The following is a 19,388-nucleotide window of genomic DNA, read 5'->3' on the forward strand; positions in this document are numbered from 1 at the left end:
AACCCTCAGTAGAAGAAGAGAACTAAATCCTGGCACACACATGCCCACACCTGCATTCATACATATGCACGCTTACTAATAATAGTAAGTAAATTTTTAAAATAAAATTACAAAATGTCCTTCCCTGGGGATTTTTTGTTTAAATAAATAATCTTCGGAAGTACTAACTCATCTAAATTGTTTTCTGATTGTGACCTGCATTTAATATTATGGTAAGGATCTACAATCATAGCTCAGGGTTTCAGTGCCTGTTTGTACCGCTTATAATGAGTGAGGCCCTTGATTCAATGTTCAACACCAAAGGGGGGGGAAGCAAATTAAAATATTAGATTTCTATGAAATAATAAATGTAAAAGATTATCTAAAAGACTGGTATGTGGATTCCTAACTAGATTTGTATTTAATTTAGCAATTTTGCCCATGTCTGTGTTTAATTTTGGTATTTGGCTTGGTTTTTCCTGACAAAGACACTAGGCACATAGCCCAGCAGTAGAATACTTGCTTAGCATGTGTGAGACACTGTACTCAAATCTCAGCATGGAAATTTGTAAAAAAAAAAAAAGAGGCATGTTTGTCTATTTTAATTATTAAGTTTTTAATTACAATTTAAAAAGATAGACAATAGACAAACTAAATAGATGATAGATAGATGAGTTAGTGATTCATAGCCTCTTTAAACTGGTTTTGTCATATCCCTGACCTTCTTATTAATGAATGAATCAAATTTTGACACATTCTTTTGTAAAAAGATCTGAATTATAATGATCGGAATTATAACGATTCCATCAGAAGATGGCGTTTGTACATTAGGCGGCCCTCATTTTGTGTTCTGTATTCAATACAGACAACAAGATTATTCACAAACAAGGTTCACAGTCTCAAATTACTCCCAGAGTTCAGTCTCAGCACAGGTTCCCTTGATGTATTAAGAATATGCAGGTAGAGATGCTGACCTTACATTTGCCTGGAAACTTCAAAGGTGCCATTCTGCACATACTGCATTTGTGCAGGACTGGAGTTTGGTTCTAAGCCCCACTTGAGTGGCTCACAGTCTCACCTGTAAATCTATCTCTAGGGGGATCTGACACCTCTGCCCTCTCTCAGCACTGTCTCATCTGTATATACCCACACAGACACATAAAATGCAATGAAACTTTCTTTTAAAAACGAATTTGCCATCTCTAGCCTATTGCAAATACTTTATCTAAACTGTTTTTCTTTTGTCTTATTTTGTTGTCACACTGTCCTCTATTGGTACATTTTGTATTCCACTAAAAGGAATGCATGCCCAAGCTTCCACTAACCTGGGAACTGAAGTAAACACTGACTGCCCGGCATCGACACCCATCCAGAAGTTACCTTACCATACTTTCCTAGTCAGAGTTTAGGAACCTGGACCCTAAGGCATGGCCCCAGTGGGAGACAGAGTTGGATAAAGTTGCTATTTGCGTGGGATAAAAAGACCAAATCCTATTGTCCTAGGTGACCCTCTACTTTCAGAGCAATTTATTTTAAAATTTGATTGGCTCTAATCATGTAGAAGAATTAATCTGAGAAGGTGCAGAGCATCATCGAAGACCTCAGGGATAGCAGAGCTGGAACTGCACACATTGTTGTGCCAGTGGCAGTTCAAGGGGTGAAAAGGTGTGCTCTCTGCCAGAATGTGAGCTCTTTGAAGGCAGGCTCTCCATCTGTACTTCCTGTGCTTTGTCTGTCTGTGTATGTAGTGCATGCTAAGTAAATTGTTAAATAAATAGATGGTGAAGAGAGAGGAAAGCAAAATAAGGAAGGGAAGGATGAAGACCGGATAAAGTAAGATTTAGCAAGCCACAATAATCACAAAAAAGAGGAAAGATTGGAAAAGACTAAATCTCTTATGAAATTTTTCCTTAAGAGTTCTATCCAAAATATTTTTGAACCATCTGTAGAAATAGCTTTGGCACTAAGCTGACTTGTTTACTTATAAAATTCATGATCAGTTGAAGGGATGTACACATCTCACCATCAAGGCTTGCTTTGGGATTTCTAATGGACACATGACCAGGATGGTTGCTGTGTTAAGTGATGGGTATTTGAATGTATAGATGATGGTGCCTGTTGAAGACTGGTCACACACAAGCACAGGGGAGTCACTGCTGTAGGTCACAAACATGCCAGTTAAAGCTTTTATATCTTCTTTCTGTCTCCAACAAAAGGACTTCTTGTTACCTCTCTGTTACCATTACAAAAACTATTGAGACCCACGTTGGAGTCTGGTTTTAGCAGTTTGTGGTGCAAATACTTATTTCCATTTGAGCATGTGTTTAAATGTTTCTTTCTACTCTGGCAAAATAATTTAGCCAATGCTCGATGAGGAAGCCTGGTGACCTGTATTCAGTCCCTGGAACTCATGTAAAGGTGGAAAAAAAAACCTACTCCACAGAGCTGTCCGACCCGCCTCACATGTTCTATGGCGTATGCATCTAAACTCCTGCATCATGCATGTCCACAGACCATGACGGTGATAAATCAAATGTAAAAAATTTATGTTTCTTTCATAGAATAGAGAGTCTTTAGAGAGCCAATAGTCAAGCTTCTGTCCATTCATTCATTCATTCTTGAATGATATTAACATTGATTTAACTATAATATTCCCAGGATTTTGTATGTTATCTTAAAAAATATATTAGGTGTGAAAAGGATTTACTATGGTAAAATGTTATGGTTAACTCTGCTGTTTATAAATTGCACACCTAAAAAAATGTAGTGATCTTCATTCAAAGCCACAATGACATGAATATTCTCAATCGATAGTTCTGTTCCTGACCACGCAGCTTACAAAAGGAATTAAGTGTGGGTATAAAGACTTAACTGACATAGCATTTAACACAGTGTCATTTATGCTTACGAAAATATTTGAAACAAATTTAAATAACCAATAATAATAGCCTATTGCCTTATCTTATTTTAACTTATATAAAATATAAGTAGGTATGTATTTTAGGAATTCAAGTTAAGCATTGACCTTGGGAAAATTTACTTTGTGATAAAAAATATTTATAACATATCATTCATTTAATTCACAACAAATTACTGAACTGTGTTAGATATATATGCACACACTTGCATCCTGTTAAAATACACACACACACACACACACACACGCACACACACACACTCACACACACACCCCTACCCTTTTGATGATACACAGTAAAGATTCCAAAGTCTGTTCTTCGGAAGGAACAGTTAGATGTTTAGAAAAGTGTTTTTCTCTCTGCTTATCTCAATTGCTAAATGTCTTCTATGAAGAGATAACACTTTTAAATTAACACGAAACTGTTTCAACAGATAATCAGATTTGCTACCCCTACCCTTTACTGACACACCTTCATTTCCCATTCCTTGGCTATTGTTTTGAAGCTTGGATTGCAAAGGTGAAGAAATGTGCTGTGGTTAGGCTCTGTACACCTGTGACTGCTGAAGCGAAAACTAGAGATTATCTCGTCCTTGTAATATGGCTTCAGATTGTGCTCTCTAAATATGTGCAAATCCTATCTTTGGATTTCACATCCATAATGGTGAAATAAAACAATGGTCTCAATATTTAGCAGTGCCTGTTCAAAATGTTATAAGAAAAGACAAGTTTCTAAGTTGACTTATAACATGAAAGTCTCATTTTTTCTATCTGAAGTAAATGTGTAAATACAAAGCCCAGAGCTCTCCCCTTCCCTTCTATATGCTTTCGTGGTTTTTTTTGTTGTTGTTGTTGTTGTTGTTGTTTTCAATTAACTTGAGTATTTCTTATATACATTTCGAGTGGTATTCCCTTTCCCGGTTTCCGGGCAAACATCCCCCTCCCACCTCCCCTTCCTTATGGGTGTTCCCCTTCTCACCCTCCCCCCATTGCCGCCCTCCCACCAACAGTCTAGTTCACTGGGGGTTCAGTCTTAGCAGGACCCAGGGTTTCCCCTTCCACTGGTGCTCTTACTAGGATATTCATTGCTACCTATGAGGTCAGAGTCCAGGGTCAGTCCATGTATAGTCTTTAGGTAGTGGCTTAGTCCCTGGAAACTCTGGTTGCTTGGCGTTGTTGTACATATGGGGTCTCGAGCCCCTTCAAGCTCTTCCAGTTCTTTCTTTGATTCCTTCAACGGGGGTCCTATTCTCAGTTCAGTGGTTTGCTGCTGGCATTCGCCTCTGTATTTGCTGTATTCTGGCTGTGTCTCTCAGGAGCGATCTACATCCGGCTCCTGTCGGCCTGCACTTCTTTGCTTCATCCATCTTGTCTAATTGGGTGGCTCTATATGTATGGGCCACATGTGGGAAAGGCTCTGAATGGGTGTTCCTTCTGTGTCTGTTTTAATCTTTGCCTCTCTATTCCCTCCCAAGGGTATTCTTGTTCACCTTTTAAAGAAGGAGTGAAGCATTCACATTTTGATCATCCGTCTTGAGTTTCATTTGTTCTAGGCATCTAGGGTAATTCATGCATTTGGGCTACTAGCCACTTATCAATGAGTGCATACCATGTGTGTGTTTCTGTGATTGGGTTAGCTCACTCAGGATGATATTTTCCAGTTCCAACCATTTGCCTACGAATTTCATAAAGTCATTCTTTTAGATAGCTGAGTAATATTCCATTGTGTAGATGTACCACATTTTCTGTATCCATTCCTCTGTTGAAGGGCATCTGGGTTCTTTCCAGTTTCTGGCTATTATAAATAAGACTGCGATGAACATAGTGGAGCACGTGTCTTTTTATATGTTGGGGCATCTTTTGGGTTATGCCCAAGAGAGGTATAGCTGGGTTCTCAGGCAGTTCAATGTCCAATTTTCTGAGGAACCTCCAGACTGATTTCCAGAATGGTTGTATCAGTCTGCAACCCCACCAACAATGGAGGAGTGTTCCTCTTTCTCCACATCCTCTCCAGCATCTGCTGTCACTTGAGTTTTTGATCTTAGCCATTCTCACTGGTGTGAGGTGAAATCTCAGGGTTGTTTTGATTTGCATTTCCCTTATGACTAAAGATGTTGAACATTTCTTTAGGTGTTTCTCTGCCATTCGACATTCCTCAGCTGTGAATTCTTTGTTTAGCTCTGAGCCCCATTTTTTAATAGGGTTATTTGTCTCCCTGCGGTCTAACTTCTTGAGTTCTTTGTATATTTTGGATATAAGGCCTCTATCTGTTGTAGGATTGGTAAAGATCTTTTCCCAATCTGTTGGTTGCCGTTTTGTCCTAACCACAGTGTCCTTTGCCTTACAGAAGCTTTGCAGTTTTATGAGATCACATTTGTCGATTCTTGATCTTAGAGCATAAGCCATTGGTGTATTGTTCAGGAAATTTTTTCCAGTACTCATGTGTTCCAGATGCTTCACTAGTTTTTCTTTTATTAGTTTGAGTGTGTCTGGCTTGATGTGGAGGTCCTTGATCCACTTGGACTTAAGCTTTGTACAGGGTGATAAGCATGGATCGATCTGCATTCTTCTACATGTTGACCTCCAGTTGAACCAGCACCATTTGCTGAAAATCCTATCTTTTTTCCATTGCATCGCTTTGGCTCCTTTGTCAAAAATCAAGTGACCATAGGTGTGTGGGCTCATTTCTGGGTCTTCAATTCTATTCCATTGGTCTATCTGTCTGTCTCTGTACCAATACCATGCAGTTTTTATCACTATTGCTCTGTAATACTGCTTGAGTTCAGGGATAGTGATTCCCCCTGAAGTCCTTTTATTGTTGAGGATAGTTTTAGCTATCCTGGGTTTTTTGTTATTCCAGATGAATTTGCAAATTGTTCTGTCTAACGCTTTGAAGAATTGGATTGGTATATTGATGGGGATTGCATTGAATCTGTAGATCGCTTTTGGTAAAATGGCCATTTTTACTATATTAATCCTGCCAATCCATGAGCATGGGAGATTTTTCCATCTTCTGAGGTCTTCTTCAATTTCTTTCTTCAGTGTCTTGAAGTTCTTATTGTACAAATCTTTTACTTGCTTGGTTAAAGTCACACCGAGGTACTTTATATTATTTGGGTCTATTATGAAGGGTGTCGTTTCCCTAATTTCTTTCTCAGCTTGTTTCTCTTTTGTGTAGAGGAAGGCTACTGATTTATTTGAGTTAATTTTATACCCAGCCACTTTGCTGAAGTTGTTTATCAGCTTTAGTAGTTCTCTGGTGGAACTTTTGGGATCACTTAAATATACTATCATATCATCTGCAAATAGTGATATTTTGACCTCTTCTTTTCCGATCTGTATCCCCTTGACCTCCTTTTGTTGTCTGATTGCTCTGGCTAGAACTTCAAGAACTATATTGAATAAGTAGGGAGAGAGTGGGCAGCCTTGTCTAGTCCCTGATTTTAGTGGGATTGCTTCAAGTTTCTCTCCATTTAGTTTAATGTTAGCAACTGGTTTGCTGTATATGGCTTTTACTATGTTTAGGTATGGGCCTTGAATTCCTATTCTTTCCAGGACTTTTATCATGAAGGGGTGTTGAATTTTGTCAAATGCTTTCTCAGCATCTAATGAAATGATCATGTGGTTTTTGTTCTTTCAGTTTGTTTATATAATGGATCACGTTGATGGTTTTCCGTATATTAAACCATCCCTGCATGCCTGGGATGAAGCCTACTTGATCATGGTGGATGATTGTTTTGATGTGTTCTTGGATTCGGTTTGCCAGAATTTTATTGAGTATTTTTGCGTCGATATTCATAAGGGAAATTGGTCTGAAGTTCTCTTTCTTTGTTGGGTCTTTGTGTGGTTTAGTTATAAGAGTAATTGTGGCTTCATAGAAGGAATTCAGTAGTGCTCCATCTGTTTCAATTTTGTGGAATAGTTTGGATAATATTGGTATGAGGTCTTCTATGAAGGTCTGATAGAATTCTGCACTAAACCCGTCTGGACCTGGGCTCTTTTTGGTTGGGAGACCCTTAATGACTGCTTCTATTTCCTTAGGAGTTATGGGGTTGTTTAACTGGTTTATCTGTTCCTGATTTAACTTCTGTACCTGGTATCTGTCTAGGAAATTGTCCATTTCCTGCAGATTTTCAAGTTTTGTTGAATATAGGCTTTTATAGTAAGATCTTATGATTTTTTGAATTTCCTCTGAATCTGTAGTTATGTCTCCCTTTTCATTTCTGATTTTGTTAATTTGGACACACTCTCTGTGTCCTCTCGTTAGTCTGGCTAAGGATTTATCTATCTTGTTGATTTTCTCAAAGAACCAACTTTTGGTTCTGTTGATTCTTTCTATGGTCCTTTTTGTTTCTACTTGGTTGATTTCAGCTCTGAGTTTGATTATTTCCTGCCTTCTACTCCTCCTGGGTGTATTTGCTTCTTTTTGTTCTAGAGCTTTTAGGTGTGCTGTCAAGCTGCTGATATATGCTCTTTCCTGTTTCTTCATTCAGGCACTCAGTGCTATGAATTTTCCTCTTAGCACAGCTTTCATTGTGTCCCATAAGTTTGGGTATGTTGTACCATAATTTTCATTAAATTCTAAAAAGTCTTTAATTTCTTTCTTTATTTCTTCCTTGACCAGGTTATCATTGAGTAGAGCATTGTTCAATTTCCACGTATATGTGGGCATTCTTCCCTTATTGTTATTGAAGACCAGTTTTAGGCCGTGGTGGTCTGATAGCACGCATGGGATTATTTCTATCTTTCTGTACATGTTGAGGCCCGTTTTTTGACCAATTATATGGTCAATTTTGGAGAAAGTACCACGAGGAGCTGAGAAGAAGGTATATCCTTTTACTTTAGGATAGAATGTTCTGTAAATATCTGTTAAGTCCATTTGGCTCATGACTTCTCTTAGTCTGTCTACGTCTCTGTTTAATTTCTGTTTCCATGATCTGTCCATTGATGAGAGTGGGGTGTTGAAATCTCCTACTGTTATTGTGTGAGGTGCAATGTGTGTTTTGAGCTTTAGTAAGGTTTCTTTTACGTATGTAGGTGCCCTTGTATTTGGGGCATAGATATTTAGGATTGAGGGTTCATCTTGGTGGATTTTTCCTTTGATGAATATGAAGTGTCCTTCCTTATCTTTTTTGATGACTTTTAGTTGAAAATAGATTTTGTTTGATATTAGAATGGCTACTCCAGCTTGCTTCTTCTGACCATTTGCTTGGAAAGTTTTTTTCCAGCCTTTCACTCTGAGGTAGTGTCTGTCTTTGTCTCTGAGGTGTGTTTCCTGTAGGCACCAGAATGCAGGGTCCTCGTTGCGTATCCAGTTTGTTAATCTATGTCTTTTTATTGGGGAGTTGAGGCCATTGATGTTGAGAGATATTAAGGAATAGTGATTATTGCTTCCTGTTATATTCATATTTGGATGTGAGGTTATGTTTGTGTGCTTTTCTCCTCTTTGTTTTGTTGCCAAGACGATTAGTTTCTTGCTTCTTCTAGGGTATAGTTTGCCTCCTTATGTTGGGCTTTACCATTTATTATCCTTTGTAGTGCTGGATCTGTAGAAAGATATTGTGTAAATTTGGTTTTGTCATGGAATATCTTGGCTTCTCCATCTATGTTAATTGAGAGTTTTGTAGGATACAGTAACCTGGGCTGGCATTTGTGTTCTCTTAGGGTCTGTATGACATCTGTCCAGGATCTTCTGGCCTTCATAGTTTCTGGCGAAAAGTCTGGTGTGATTCTGATAGGTCTGCCTTTCTATGTTACTTGACATTTTTCCCTTACTGCTTTTACTATTCTTTCTTTATTTTGTGCGTTTGGTGTTTTGACAATTATGTGACGGGAGGTGTTTCTTTTCTGGTCCAATCTATTTGGAGTTCTGTAGGCTTCTTGTATGCCTATGGGTATCTCATTTTTTAGGTTAAGGAAGTTTTCTTCTATGATTTTGTTGAAGATATTTACTGGTCCTTTGAGCTGGGAGTCTTCACTCTCTTCTATACCTATTATCCTTAGGTTTGATCTTCTCATTGAGTCCTGGATTTCCTGTATGTTTTGGACCAGTAGCTTTTTCAGCTTTACATTATCTTTGACAGTTGAGTCAATGATTTCTATGGAATCTTCTGCTCCTGAGATTCTCTCTTCCATTTCTTGTATTCTGTTGGTGAAGCTTGTATCTACAGCTCCTTGTCTCTTCTTTTGGTTTTCTATATCCAGGGTTGTGTCCATGTGTTCTTTCTTGATTGCTTCTATTTCCATTTTTAATTCCTTCAACTGTTTGATTGTGTTTTCCTGGAATTCTTTCAGGGATTTTTGTGATTCCTCTCTGTAGGCTTCTACTTGTTCTCTAAGGGAGTTCTTCACGTCTTTCTTGAAGTCCTCCAGCATCATGATCAAATATGTTTTTGAAACTAGATCTTGCTTTTCTGGTGTGTTTGGATATTCCATGTTTGTTTTGGTGGGAGAATTGGGCTCTGATGATGCCATGTAGTCTTGGTTTCTGTTGCTTGGGTTCTTGCGCTTGCCTCTTGCCATCAGATTATCTGTAGTGTTACTTTGTTCTGCTATTTCTGACAGTGGCTAAACTGTCCTATAAGCCTGTGTGTCAGGAGTGCTGTAGACCTGTTTTGCTGTTTTCTTTCAGCCAGTTATGGGGACAGAGTGTTCTGCTTTCGGGCGTGTAGTTTTTCCCCTCTACAGCTGTCTTCAGCTGTTCCTGTGTCTTGAGTTCACCAGGCAGGTCACTTGCAGCAGAAAAGTTGGTCTTACCTGTGGTCCCGAGGCTCAAGTTTGCTCGTGGGGTGTTGCTTGGTCTTTTCCTCTGGCGTCCGAGATGTGTGCAGAGTGCAGTCTCTTCTGGTTTCCCAGGCGTGTCTGCCTCTCTGAAGGTTTAGCTCTCCCTCCCACGGGATCTGGCTGCAGAGAACTGTTTATCCGGTCTGTTCCTTCAGATTCTGGCGGTGTCTCAGGCGCAGCGGTCCTCCTGCTCCTGGGCCCTCCTCTGCGGGAACCCAGAGGCCGTATACAGTTTCCTCTTGGGCCAGGGATGTGGGCAGGGGTGGGCAGTGTTGGTGGTCTCTTCCACTCTGCAGCCTCAGGACTGCCCACCTGATCCAGCTGTGAGGTCTCTCTCCCACGGGGTCTGGGAGCAGAGAGCTGCTGCAGGCTGGACTCCGCGGGTTTTGCTTTCGGTTTGTTATGTAAAGCATAAATCATCTTTATTTTACCTTTATTTTGTGTAAGGGGAAAATAATTTGAACACTTTTAATTTAAAGTTAAATAATCATTCATTTTTTTATTATAAAACTAAAAGCAATTTATATTCTTAATGGAAAATTTGGAAAACCATCTCAAGGTGATTTACCCAGAGTTAACCCTTCCTTTTGGAATTTATTAACTTGATAGTCGTTGTCATATTTAAAAGAAGAAAGTCTGTGTTTAAATCATCTGAAAAGTGAGGAAGCATCAGAATAATCTTAATTCATATGGAGATCCTTAATTCATTAGAATTCTTAATTCATATGGAGAGAGTGGCAGAACACAGCATGATCCTAGACAAATGTGGGTCCATATTAATAAACAACTATGTCCTCTGTCTTTTCCTTGGATGCTGAGAGTGGGTTTTGTTTGTTTGGGATGGATCCGTGCAAGCTGACCCCACCAGTAACGCCCACCAGTATCGGAACGGTGAGCCTCTCACATGCCTTTAAATCCACTTTCTCCAGGGCAGATGTCAGTGGATGGATTCATGCGCTACCTGAGCGGAGAAGAAAATGGAGTCGTTTCACCTGAGAAACTGGATTTGAACGAAGACATGTCTCAGCCCCTGTCTCACTATTTCATCAATTCCTCACACAACACCTACCTCACAGGTACGTGGGATGCAATTTCTGATATTTCTAGTGTCTGTTGTCAGAAAACAAATGTTTCCTTTGGCCTGGGCATGGCCTCTGTGGGCTTGGGTTGCCTTGCTGACCTCTCTGGGTAGAAGCCACCCTGGGCGTATTTGTGAAGTTGTCCCATCCTCTGCGTGCAGTTTATGTTGTTTTTAAAGTCTCCCAGACTGTAGTGGTATCTAATGTTTTCTGAGCTATGGAATTTTGTTTAATAGAATTAAGTGTACAGTGAACTTATAGGCATTTCTCAAGGGAATATGGTTCAAATGCCTGTTAGTGTACAGGAAGCCTTGTCCTATACCCAACACCACAAAAAATGAACAAAGCCATTGGCAACCCTACCTAATCCTCTGTTATACTCATCTTTAAGGGCTCTGAACCTGCTCTGAGGCAAATGGCTTTTCATACACAGTGAAGCAGGGCTTCAAATTAAATAAACAGACATTTTCTAAGTGACAGGTTTAGTAGTAAATAAATAATAAAGTGAGAGAAAACAGTGTCTTACATTGATCCTAAAGTGAACATTGGCAAGGTTTTTGGTGAATCATCGGAAAGAAGCACGTTTTCATCCCTAATCACAAGCCTTAGAATGTCCTTAGAGAAACCCTGCTGCTGGTTTACAAAGAAAAGAGAAGCTTTGACAAACAAACTTAATACTCATCCTGCTTTGTAATCCTAACAGATGTAAGACAACTTTAGCCTGGAGTGTTATTTGGTGTTTGAGGGAGATAGATGGGCCTCATACCTTCCAGGTTGTGTAGACACGCTGGTAGGCCTGGTCTGGGCGTGTTCAGTTTGTGCTGCAGGCTGGACTCACAGTGATACACATAAAGACTTGAGATTCAAGGACGGGATAGACATATGGTATGTAAGAAAACTTCAATCTGCCCATGAGTGACAGGGCAGAAGTCAATTCTCTAGATCTCCCTAGTCTATCCTTTGCTCGAATCTCAAGTATGTCTGTGTTGTTCCTGCACTAAGTGAGAATGAGCAAAGTTAGCACTATAACCATGAGACAGCCAGAATGGGCTATCTCAGGGTAATCTACACAGTTCGAAACTATCTTGCCAGTACTGGAGTATAGGAATTTTACATCACTGTTTAGAAGCTTGTGGGAATCACACAGCTTGCATAACTTTTCTGACCTGCTTTTTCCTACTGGTGGTGTCTACTAAGAAAAACTCATGTCACAAATTAGCTGTTGCTGGACTCCTCCTAAGCTTTATTCTAGTCCCTCATTGCTACATAGCAAACCAATCCAGTGCAATGGAATAAAATAATGGCCATACCGTGTCATGAAGGAAAGAGGGCACCGCTCATCTGTGTTCCTAGGATGTCTTAGATTTCTTCCAGGCATAGTATCAGGATGTGGGAGATGACACAAACCACTTCTGTGATGGAACCTTCTGTTACTGTCTCCTACATGTCTGCCAGTTCAACTGAAATGACTCAAAGCTATGAAGGTGTTATCTGAAAGAGGCTTCACGGCATTGCTTGGGTTTCCCTGTATCATGGTGACTCCGGGGAAGGTACATGAACTCTGTGCTGCCAGAACAAGCACACAAAATCAGGAGAAAGTTTGCCTAGTTTTTCCAACTTAGCTTCTAAAGCACAGTGAGTTGTGTTATTCTGCCATTTATTGGAAGTCATAAACCTACCTGGGTCCCTAGAGAGGGGACATAGCCAGGCCCTCAATGGGAAAATCTGAAAGAGTTCTCAGTCCTGCTTCAAGACCACTGTAGGCCTCGTATGTTTAAGAAAGAGATGTGCAGAGACAGACAGATCTTTATGATCCCAAGGTCAGCCTGGTCTATATAGCAAGGTCCAGGACAACTAGGGCTGCATAGTGACACTTTAAGAAACAACAACAGCAACAAACAAACAAATAAACCAAAACCTAACAAAAACAAAAACACAAAGTCATAGAAAAGAAGAGTGTCTACTCTGCCACCTTCCTTGAATTCAGCTCATTAAGACTACTACTACCAGTGCTACTACAAGCAAACAAATAAACAAAAACCACAGATCACTCATCCATGTTTATCATCCTCTATGAAGGATTTTCCCCTTCTTTGTTTGGTACTACTGACCTATTGTAAGCTTGGTGAGGATTATGGACCCTTCTCAGAGTATAAATATATGGAAATAAAGTATCTAGCATTAAAATAAAATTCACTAATATTTTGTCAGTATTAAAATAGTTTATACTAAAGTAACATATTTTTGTTAACAAATTTTAAATACATACGAGGACTCTGTTTTGATGTTTGAAACAATTTAAATAAATTGTTAAATAGCTGTGATTTCTGTTAGTTACAAAGTCACATATGTTGCCAGTGGAACTGTGACCTGTTACCTCTATTTACAACTGGAAAGAACGTCACAATTTGTATGGATGCCTTTTTTTTTAAATAGAAGTTCAAGGAAGTGTATCAAATGCCAAGTTAAAAATACAGTTTTAGTTTTTTGGGTGGTGTGGTGGTGCCTGCCTTTAATCCTACCTAGCACTTGAGAGGCAGAAGCAGGCAGAATTCAGATCAGCCTAGATATATACTGACTTCCAAATCAGCCAGACCTACATGATGACTGACACCCTGTCTCCAAAAAGATGAGGAGGAGAAAAGAAAAGAAAAATAAACTTTTTAAACTTAATCTAAGGAACTGAAGGTGAAAAGATACTGCTTACTTCTTGTTTTTATCACATACTAAGGACAGGATTTTTTTTAAAAAGAAATAAATATGTGTCTAAATTTTCTATATGTGGAATAATTTTCAGTACCAAGTAATGTATTGGCAATTCTTTGACGTCCAAAAATGCTTCCAGCATTAGTATTTGTATTCTTGGCTTCCCATGTATCTGCAGTGGTACAGTGATTAGGTGTCCATACTAATTGGATATGCATTCTTTCTTTGCCATCCTGGAATGTATCACTTAGTATCTTTCTGCATGTTACGTGGATGTGTGGCTTTCCTTTGAAGATGTGCTATCTCACACACAGCCTTTCTCCCTTTGGTACTCAGGTGTCTCTGTGGTCCCCTTCATGGAGCTTGTTGACAGGATTTGTGATCTTTAAAAATGCCTTTAAGACTCATTGAGTTCCCTGTATCCAAGCAGAATCAGACAGCTCCGTCATCCGCCCATGCTGCCCCCCAATACACACATATACACACATGCGTACATGCACACGTATGTACATGCACACGTGCATGCATGCACTCACAGGCACAGACTCACACAATGAGTCCCATTTTCCTAGGGGAGAAAAGTACTTTAATAGCAATCTGGACCCTGTGCTATGAGGCACCATTTCCAAATGATTTTTGTGACAGGTTCTACCCAAATCTAGAAAAGAAACTTTTATGTGGCACTTCTGAGGGTATGTGTCACAAAGGTACTTCCAGTTCTGTCTTTCAACATAAATTTTTAATTCTATAGCTGAACACCCATCAGTAACTTTAGTCTGTCATCAATTATATCTAGTTACCACCAACCCTAATAATATGCAATTGCTGATTATATATTGAGTTACATCTTCGTAACACAATAATACTTATGGGAAAATTATTCAATATTGAAACATGCAGTAATATAGTTCAAAATTCCCTTGATGGTTTCTTTTTATAAAGTGCATTTCAGCAAAGTTTTTTACATGAGTTAATTTCTTGGCGTTCACTAACATCTTCCTCCTCAACATAACTCTGTAACCTCATCATGGAGGTTGAGCTCTAATATGCCAGATTGGTATACAGGTTTCAATAGAATCTGAAAATGGAACTATCTTTCTTGTGTGTGTGCCTGAAGAAACCCAACTCAGAAATTCCTGGACATCTGTGTCCTGAGGAACTTCACGGTAGCCAAGATGTGACTCAGTGTAGCCAAAGCAAACTTGGTATTTAAACACAGCGGAGTACCTTTGACGGAAAGGAAGAACAGAATGCTGTTTTTCTCAGGAAAATGAATGAACTAGAGATCACCATGTATCATCTGTGAAATCCACACTTAAAAAATGCATACCGGAAGTCAGATAGGACACTATGCTGGGACCTGAAAGGGGAACTTCTGTGATCAGGTAACAGGAGGAAGGAGAAGGGAGAAGGACAAGAGAGGGTTAATGGGACAAAGAAGATCAAAGTCTGATCAAAATATAACCATGACAACCATGCATGGAATTGTCCTAATGAAGCCCATCACTTTCTACAGTGATTGTACAGTAATGAAAACCATAAAGGGTAATGGCACATCAATGGCTAACAGTTCTGAGAAGTTATGATGTTTAACTACCAGGAAATAGGACTCCCCTTTCCCCCCATTTAACTAGGCATGGAACCTGGAGCAGCTCATGTTAGGCAAATGCTCTACCAATGAGTGACACCCCCAACCCTCTGACTATTTTCTGGGGGAAAAAAAAGAGTTCAAATCAGCCTCTTCCCATTTTGTATCTAATTAACATAACATGACTCTGATTAATTCTGACTCACTATTTGATTCTAGTAACATCAGCTGCCGCTAACTTCTGTCGTGATCTTGAGTAGTCTACTTGTTTTTCTTGCTCTGTCTTCTGAGTTATTATCATGCCGTGGTCTGCATTGAACGGATTTGAATTAGATCAAACATATTCTCACCACATTACACTTTTCAAGTTCAAGACAAAGCATTCTCTCTCCTGTGGGAGAATTGAGGGGAATAACGTAATCAGGAGGGGAGGGGAAGAAGGTAGGAAAGAAAAAAGAGGAAGGAAAGGAGGGGGAGAGAGGGAAGGAAAGGGAGAAAGAAAGGAGAGAGGGAGGAAACAGTTTTCATAGGCTTTTCAACCCTTTTTGGATTCATGGTTAAAAAATGTGCCTTTGTTTCATATACCAGTAGGAGGTTTGATGCTTTAATTACACACAGAATGAATACAGCATTCCTATTTCCCAGAGGGCCTTTGAGTAAATGGGAACGTCTCTGGTATAAAAACCCAAATGCCCTCAAATGAGTTAAACACGCTGTAAACATGTAAACACATACACAGTCAAAGCCTAATGCAGATCCAATTAAATCTGAAAGCCAACAACTAAGAAACTAGATTTTCAACGTGCCTCGCAGGCCCCTCGCCTGTCAGCCATCTTGGATTCCTTCAGGTGCATACCTGTGCTTCATCTCCATTTCTAAGACAAATGGAAACTTTACATAAACCTTATTTTGTTGAAGCAGTATGCTTGTGGTAGCCCAAGGAGGGTTCCTGCTCACATGAGCCTAAGCAAGGCTGGGCACAGGGAGAGGGAGGCACCGGCAGGTCTGTGTTCTGGTTATAAGAATTAAGACAGAATGACCCAGGCAATCCAAAGGCGCCCTACCACCACTCCACTTCCCTTAAAGCATTTTCAGAACTTGTATTTCTGAGGCACCCACTCCAATCCAAACAAGAAGACTTGCAAAATGTGGATTGTTTTCTTCTGAACTTTCAAAGGGACCGTAAAAATTAAAACTATACAGCAGGAGAAGTGAATCCGTTTGGAAAGCTCTGACTGTTATTTCCTCTCCCTGTTACTACATCTCATTAAAAATTTGGGTGGATGCAAAAGGAAAAATACATGAGATTAATAAAAATACTACGAGTAGAATGAGCTGATTATCAGTTACAGTGGTCACTTTTGGGAGTTTTGGACAGCCTTGCCAGTGACTCTGTAGTGAGTGTGTTTTAAGTTATTGCTTCTCTCCAAGTCAATCCCAATGACTTGAGGAGAAAAAAATCCAGAACCCAAATACCAAACAAACAAAAATATCCAGCAATAACATAAAAACCTTTCCCAGGGCAGAACTTTATATAGTCATTTCAACCTACAGCTTAGCTGGCTCATAAAACTCTCCAATCTCCAAGAATTTGGGAGACAATGGTTCTATATAAACACAGCTTTATTCTGTATCATTTCCTAATTTATAATATCCTTATCCCACTTAGAAAAAAATTCAGGATTTGAGAGTTAATGTTGAAAAGTATTAAATTAAGATTTACTTACCCCAATAATCTGATGGATTGAATTATCTCATTGAAGATCTAGAATAATTATTCTCTTCTCCCATATACTTTCTTGGCTGGAGAAAAAGCCCAGTGGTACCCTTATAAACCAATCATTATTCACCCAAGACTTGAGTCCACCCACCCCCTTCTTTTATCCTTCTCCCTGTCGATAGACTGTAGCATCTGCAAGCTTTTAACATTTTTTAGTTACACACAGACCTAAGAAAATTGAGTGGTGGAATAAACTTAGGAAATAAACAATCCCTACTTCAATTTACCTTTAAATGACACTCTTACCTTGGCTGCTTTATAAAATGAAGATAAATGAAAAGAGCTGGGGTTCCTGTGGCAGAATGTGATTGCATATGATTGGATACTGTCTAAGTGACTTAAAGAATGAGGAATTTATACCCACACAGCACAGCCTCAGCAGCCAAGGCTTGACTCAATTGGAAATTCATGAGTGTCATCAGTTACTCCCTGTCTTTTGGGTCTTTCATGATTTCAGGTTGACTGTGCACCCTTAGCATGGGCTTTCTATGACCGATATCCACACCTACCTCTGTGAATGTCCTTGACTTAAGACCCTCTGTAAGAGTGTGTAGAGGACCCCCAAACCCATCCTCTCAGTCCACCCAGTAGTCTTTCCATTATTCTTACCATGTATCACCGAGTTATGCCATACAGCTGAGGCCATTCTGGCCTCTGGGGATGGAATTTTGCCTTGGCAGAATGAAGAGATTCGAGATTTCTTTTCTGTGGCTGGGAGGGGTCCCTGAAGCCTATTATAACCTAAATAATGGTTTGTTTGAATGGTATGTAAGAAAGAGAAAGTAAGTGTAAGATTGTGAGGAGAGTTTAAACTCCATGGTAAACAGGAACCATCATATTTCGTATTCCACTCCCCTGCCAGGTGATAAGGTTAAGGGTGTGCCTTATATTTTGCATTCCCAGTAACCAGTGCCTCCCACAGAAAGCATGTTGGGGAATATACACAGACCTGATGATATGTCTGTGAACAGTAAGGCTTAAGGCTGAAATAGATTTTCTCAGGAGAGGGAGCCTTCCATGCTGTCTTGCTTAGGCCTTTAATATCACTTGAATCTATAATCAAGAGAGCTTTGTGTTCCTAGTGGGACAACAGCTGATGAATTCAATATATTCTTGGTCACCTGGGCTGCTCCCATACATGCAGCCATAAGGTCATATGCCCTGACAGAGTGGCAAAGAATTATAAGTAGGCAAAAATTGTGCCCATCTCCACTTATTGAAGGTGACAGTATTTACAGGAGACTGCTGAGTTAACAAGCACATCATATTCTGGAAGGGATCCTTTGGAGGTGAAGGGAAACATCACACAATGATAAACATAAAGGTAGACAGCTACATGCCATGCTTTAAAGCATGAGGAATTTCTCAGAAGGTTGTATTAGTAGAGAAGTTGGTGATTTCCAGTTTCAAGTCTTTTGTTCCTGGCTGCCTTGGTAAGCAGAATCCAAATCCCAGGGACTGTAACTAGCACTGCCACAAGTAGCCAAGGCAAAGGAGCCACTGTAGAGTGACTTGAGGCACCGCTCTACATCCATCTGGGAAGGAACTGCAGCTTAGAGGGCAGTCACAAAGTTAGAGAGTACACGTGGTCAAGCAGAGACAAGGTCAAGAAATAGTTTCAGAAATACCAAGGGTTTCAGTTTCAGAAATACCAAGGGTTGAATGGCTCAGGACATATCAGTAGTGCTTAGGCCCAGTCACATGGCAGTGCAGTGGGAGGATATGGTTTATGAAGAGAGGTAAAGAATTTCAGGGAAGAAAATGAAATAAACCAGAGACTTTAGGGAGAAAAAAAAAGGGAAGAATGGAAATTATATCACATCCAAGGAACACAATAGGAATTCCAATTCCAAGTAATGGGATAATGGGGATATAGGTTTTCTCTGGGATTTCTTTAAAGACTTCCTTTTTTTCTTTTTAAATATTTAAGAATGAGCAAGACATTTACTTTGGAGGGATTCTGCAGTCTTGTAGGCGCTGTATGGTAAACCCAAGCAGTGTTTTCGGGTTATTTTCATCTTGAAAACCCCACACTGAGAAAGTACATTCGATTCCTTCTAATTATTATTGAATGACAAGTGTATTGGCAAGCCAGTTCACAGAAATATTTTTCAGGTGTACCTTGAATCATTTATGACAAAGTACTCCAGTTTTACTTAGTTACTGTCGACATAAAATAATGTCTCTGTTTTGACGGAGACAAGAAAACACTGTTGTGAGTCAGGTATGAGTAAGCCTGCCCCAGGTACAGAGACCCTGAATGATTGGTTCACTGTAGAAGAGATTGGATGAACTTTCGTAGTCACCAAACAAAAGGGAAGTCAATCAGCAGACATCCCAAGTACAGGAACATTGATGGGAGCCTAACGGGGCAGGGTGCAGTAAGGCAGTGATCTCTGCTGTGGGTTCAGAGGTTATCTTATGGAATGCATCACATTACGGGTGGTGAAGGCTGGAGTTCTACTGTTTGGTTAGAGATGCTGGTATCAACTAGTCGCACGCAGCCTGTGAGATCGGATAGAGAAGAAGATGTAACTCTAAACTAGCCTACAGCTC

The 19,388-nt window shown here is 39.8% G+C and overlaps 1 protein-coding gene across 2 annotated transcripts in view; it reads left to right on the forward strand.

Moving 5' to 3' along the window:
- Plcb1 (phospholipase C beta 1) overlaps positions 1-19,388 on the forward strand; it is a 712,575-nt gene that overhangs the window by 507,693 nt on the left and 185,494 nt on the right. For both annotated transcript variants that reach the window (NM_001077641.2, XM_087648496.1), the window contains 1 exon segment: positions 10,609-10,755. In NM_001077641.2, the coding sequence (NP_001071109.1) occupies positions 10,609-10,755 (147 nt within the window).

This window comes from Rattus norvegicus, chromosome 3 (genome assembly GCF_021556685.1).
Source record: "Rattus norvegicus strain SHRSP/BbbUtx chromosome 3, alternate assembly SHRSP_T2T, whole genome shotgun sequence".
Lineage (NCBI taxonomy): Eukaryota > Metazoa > Chordata > Mammalia > Rodentia > Muridae > Rattus > Rattus norvegicus.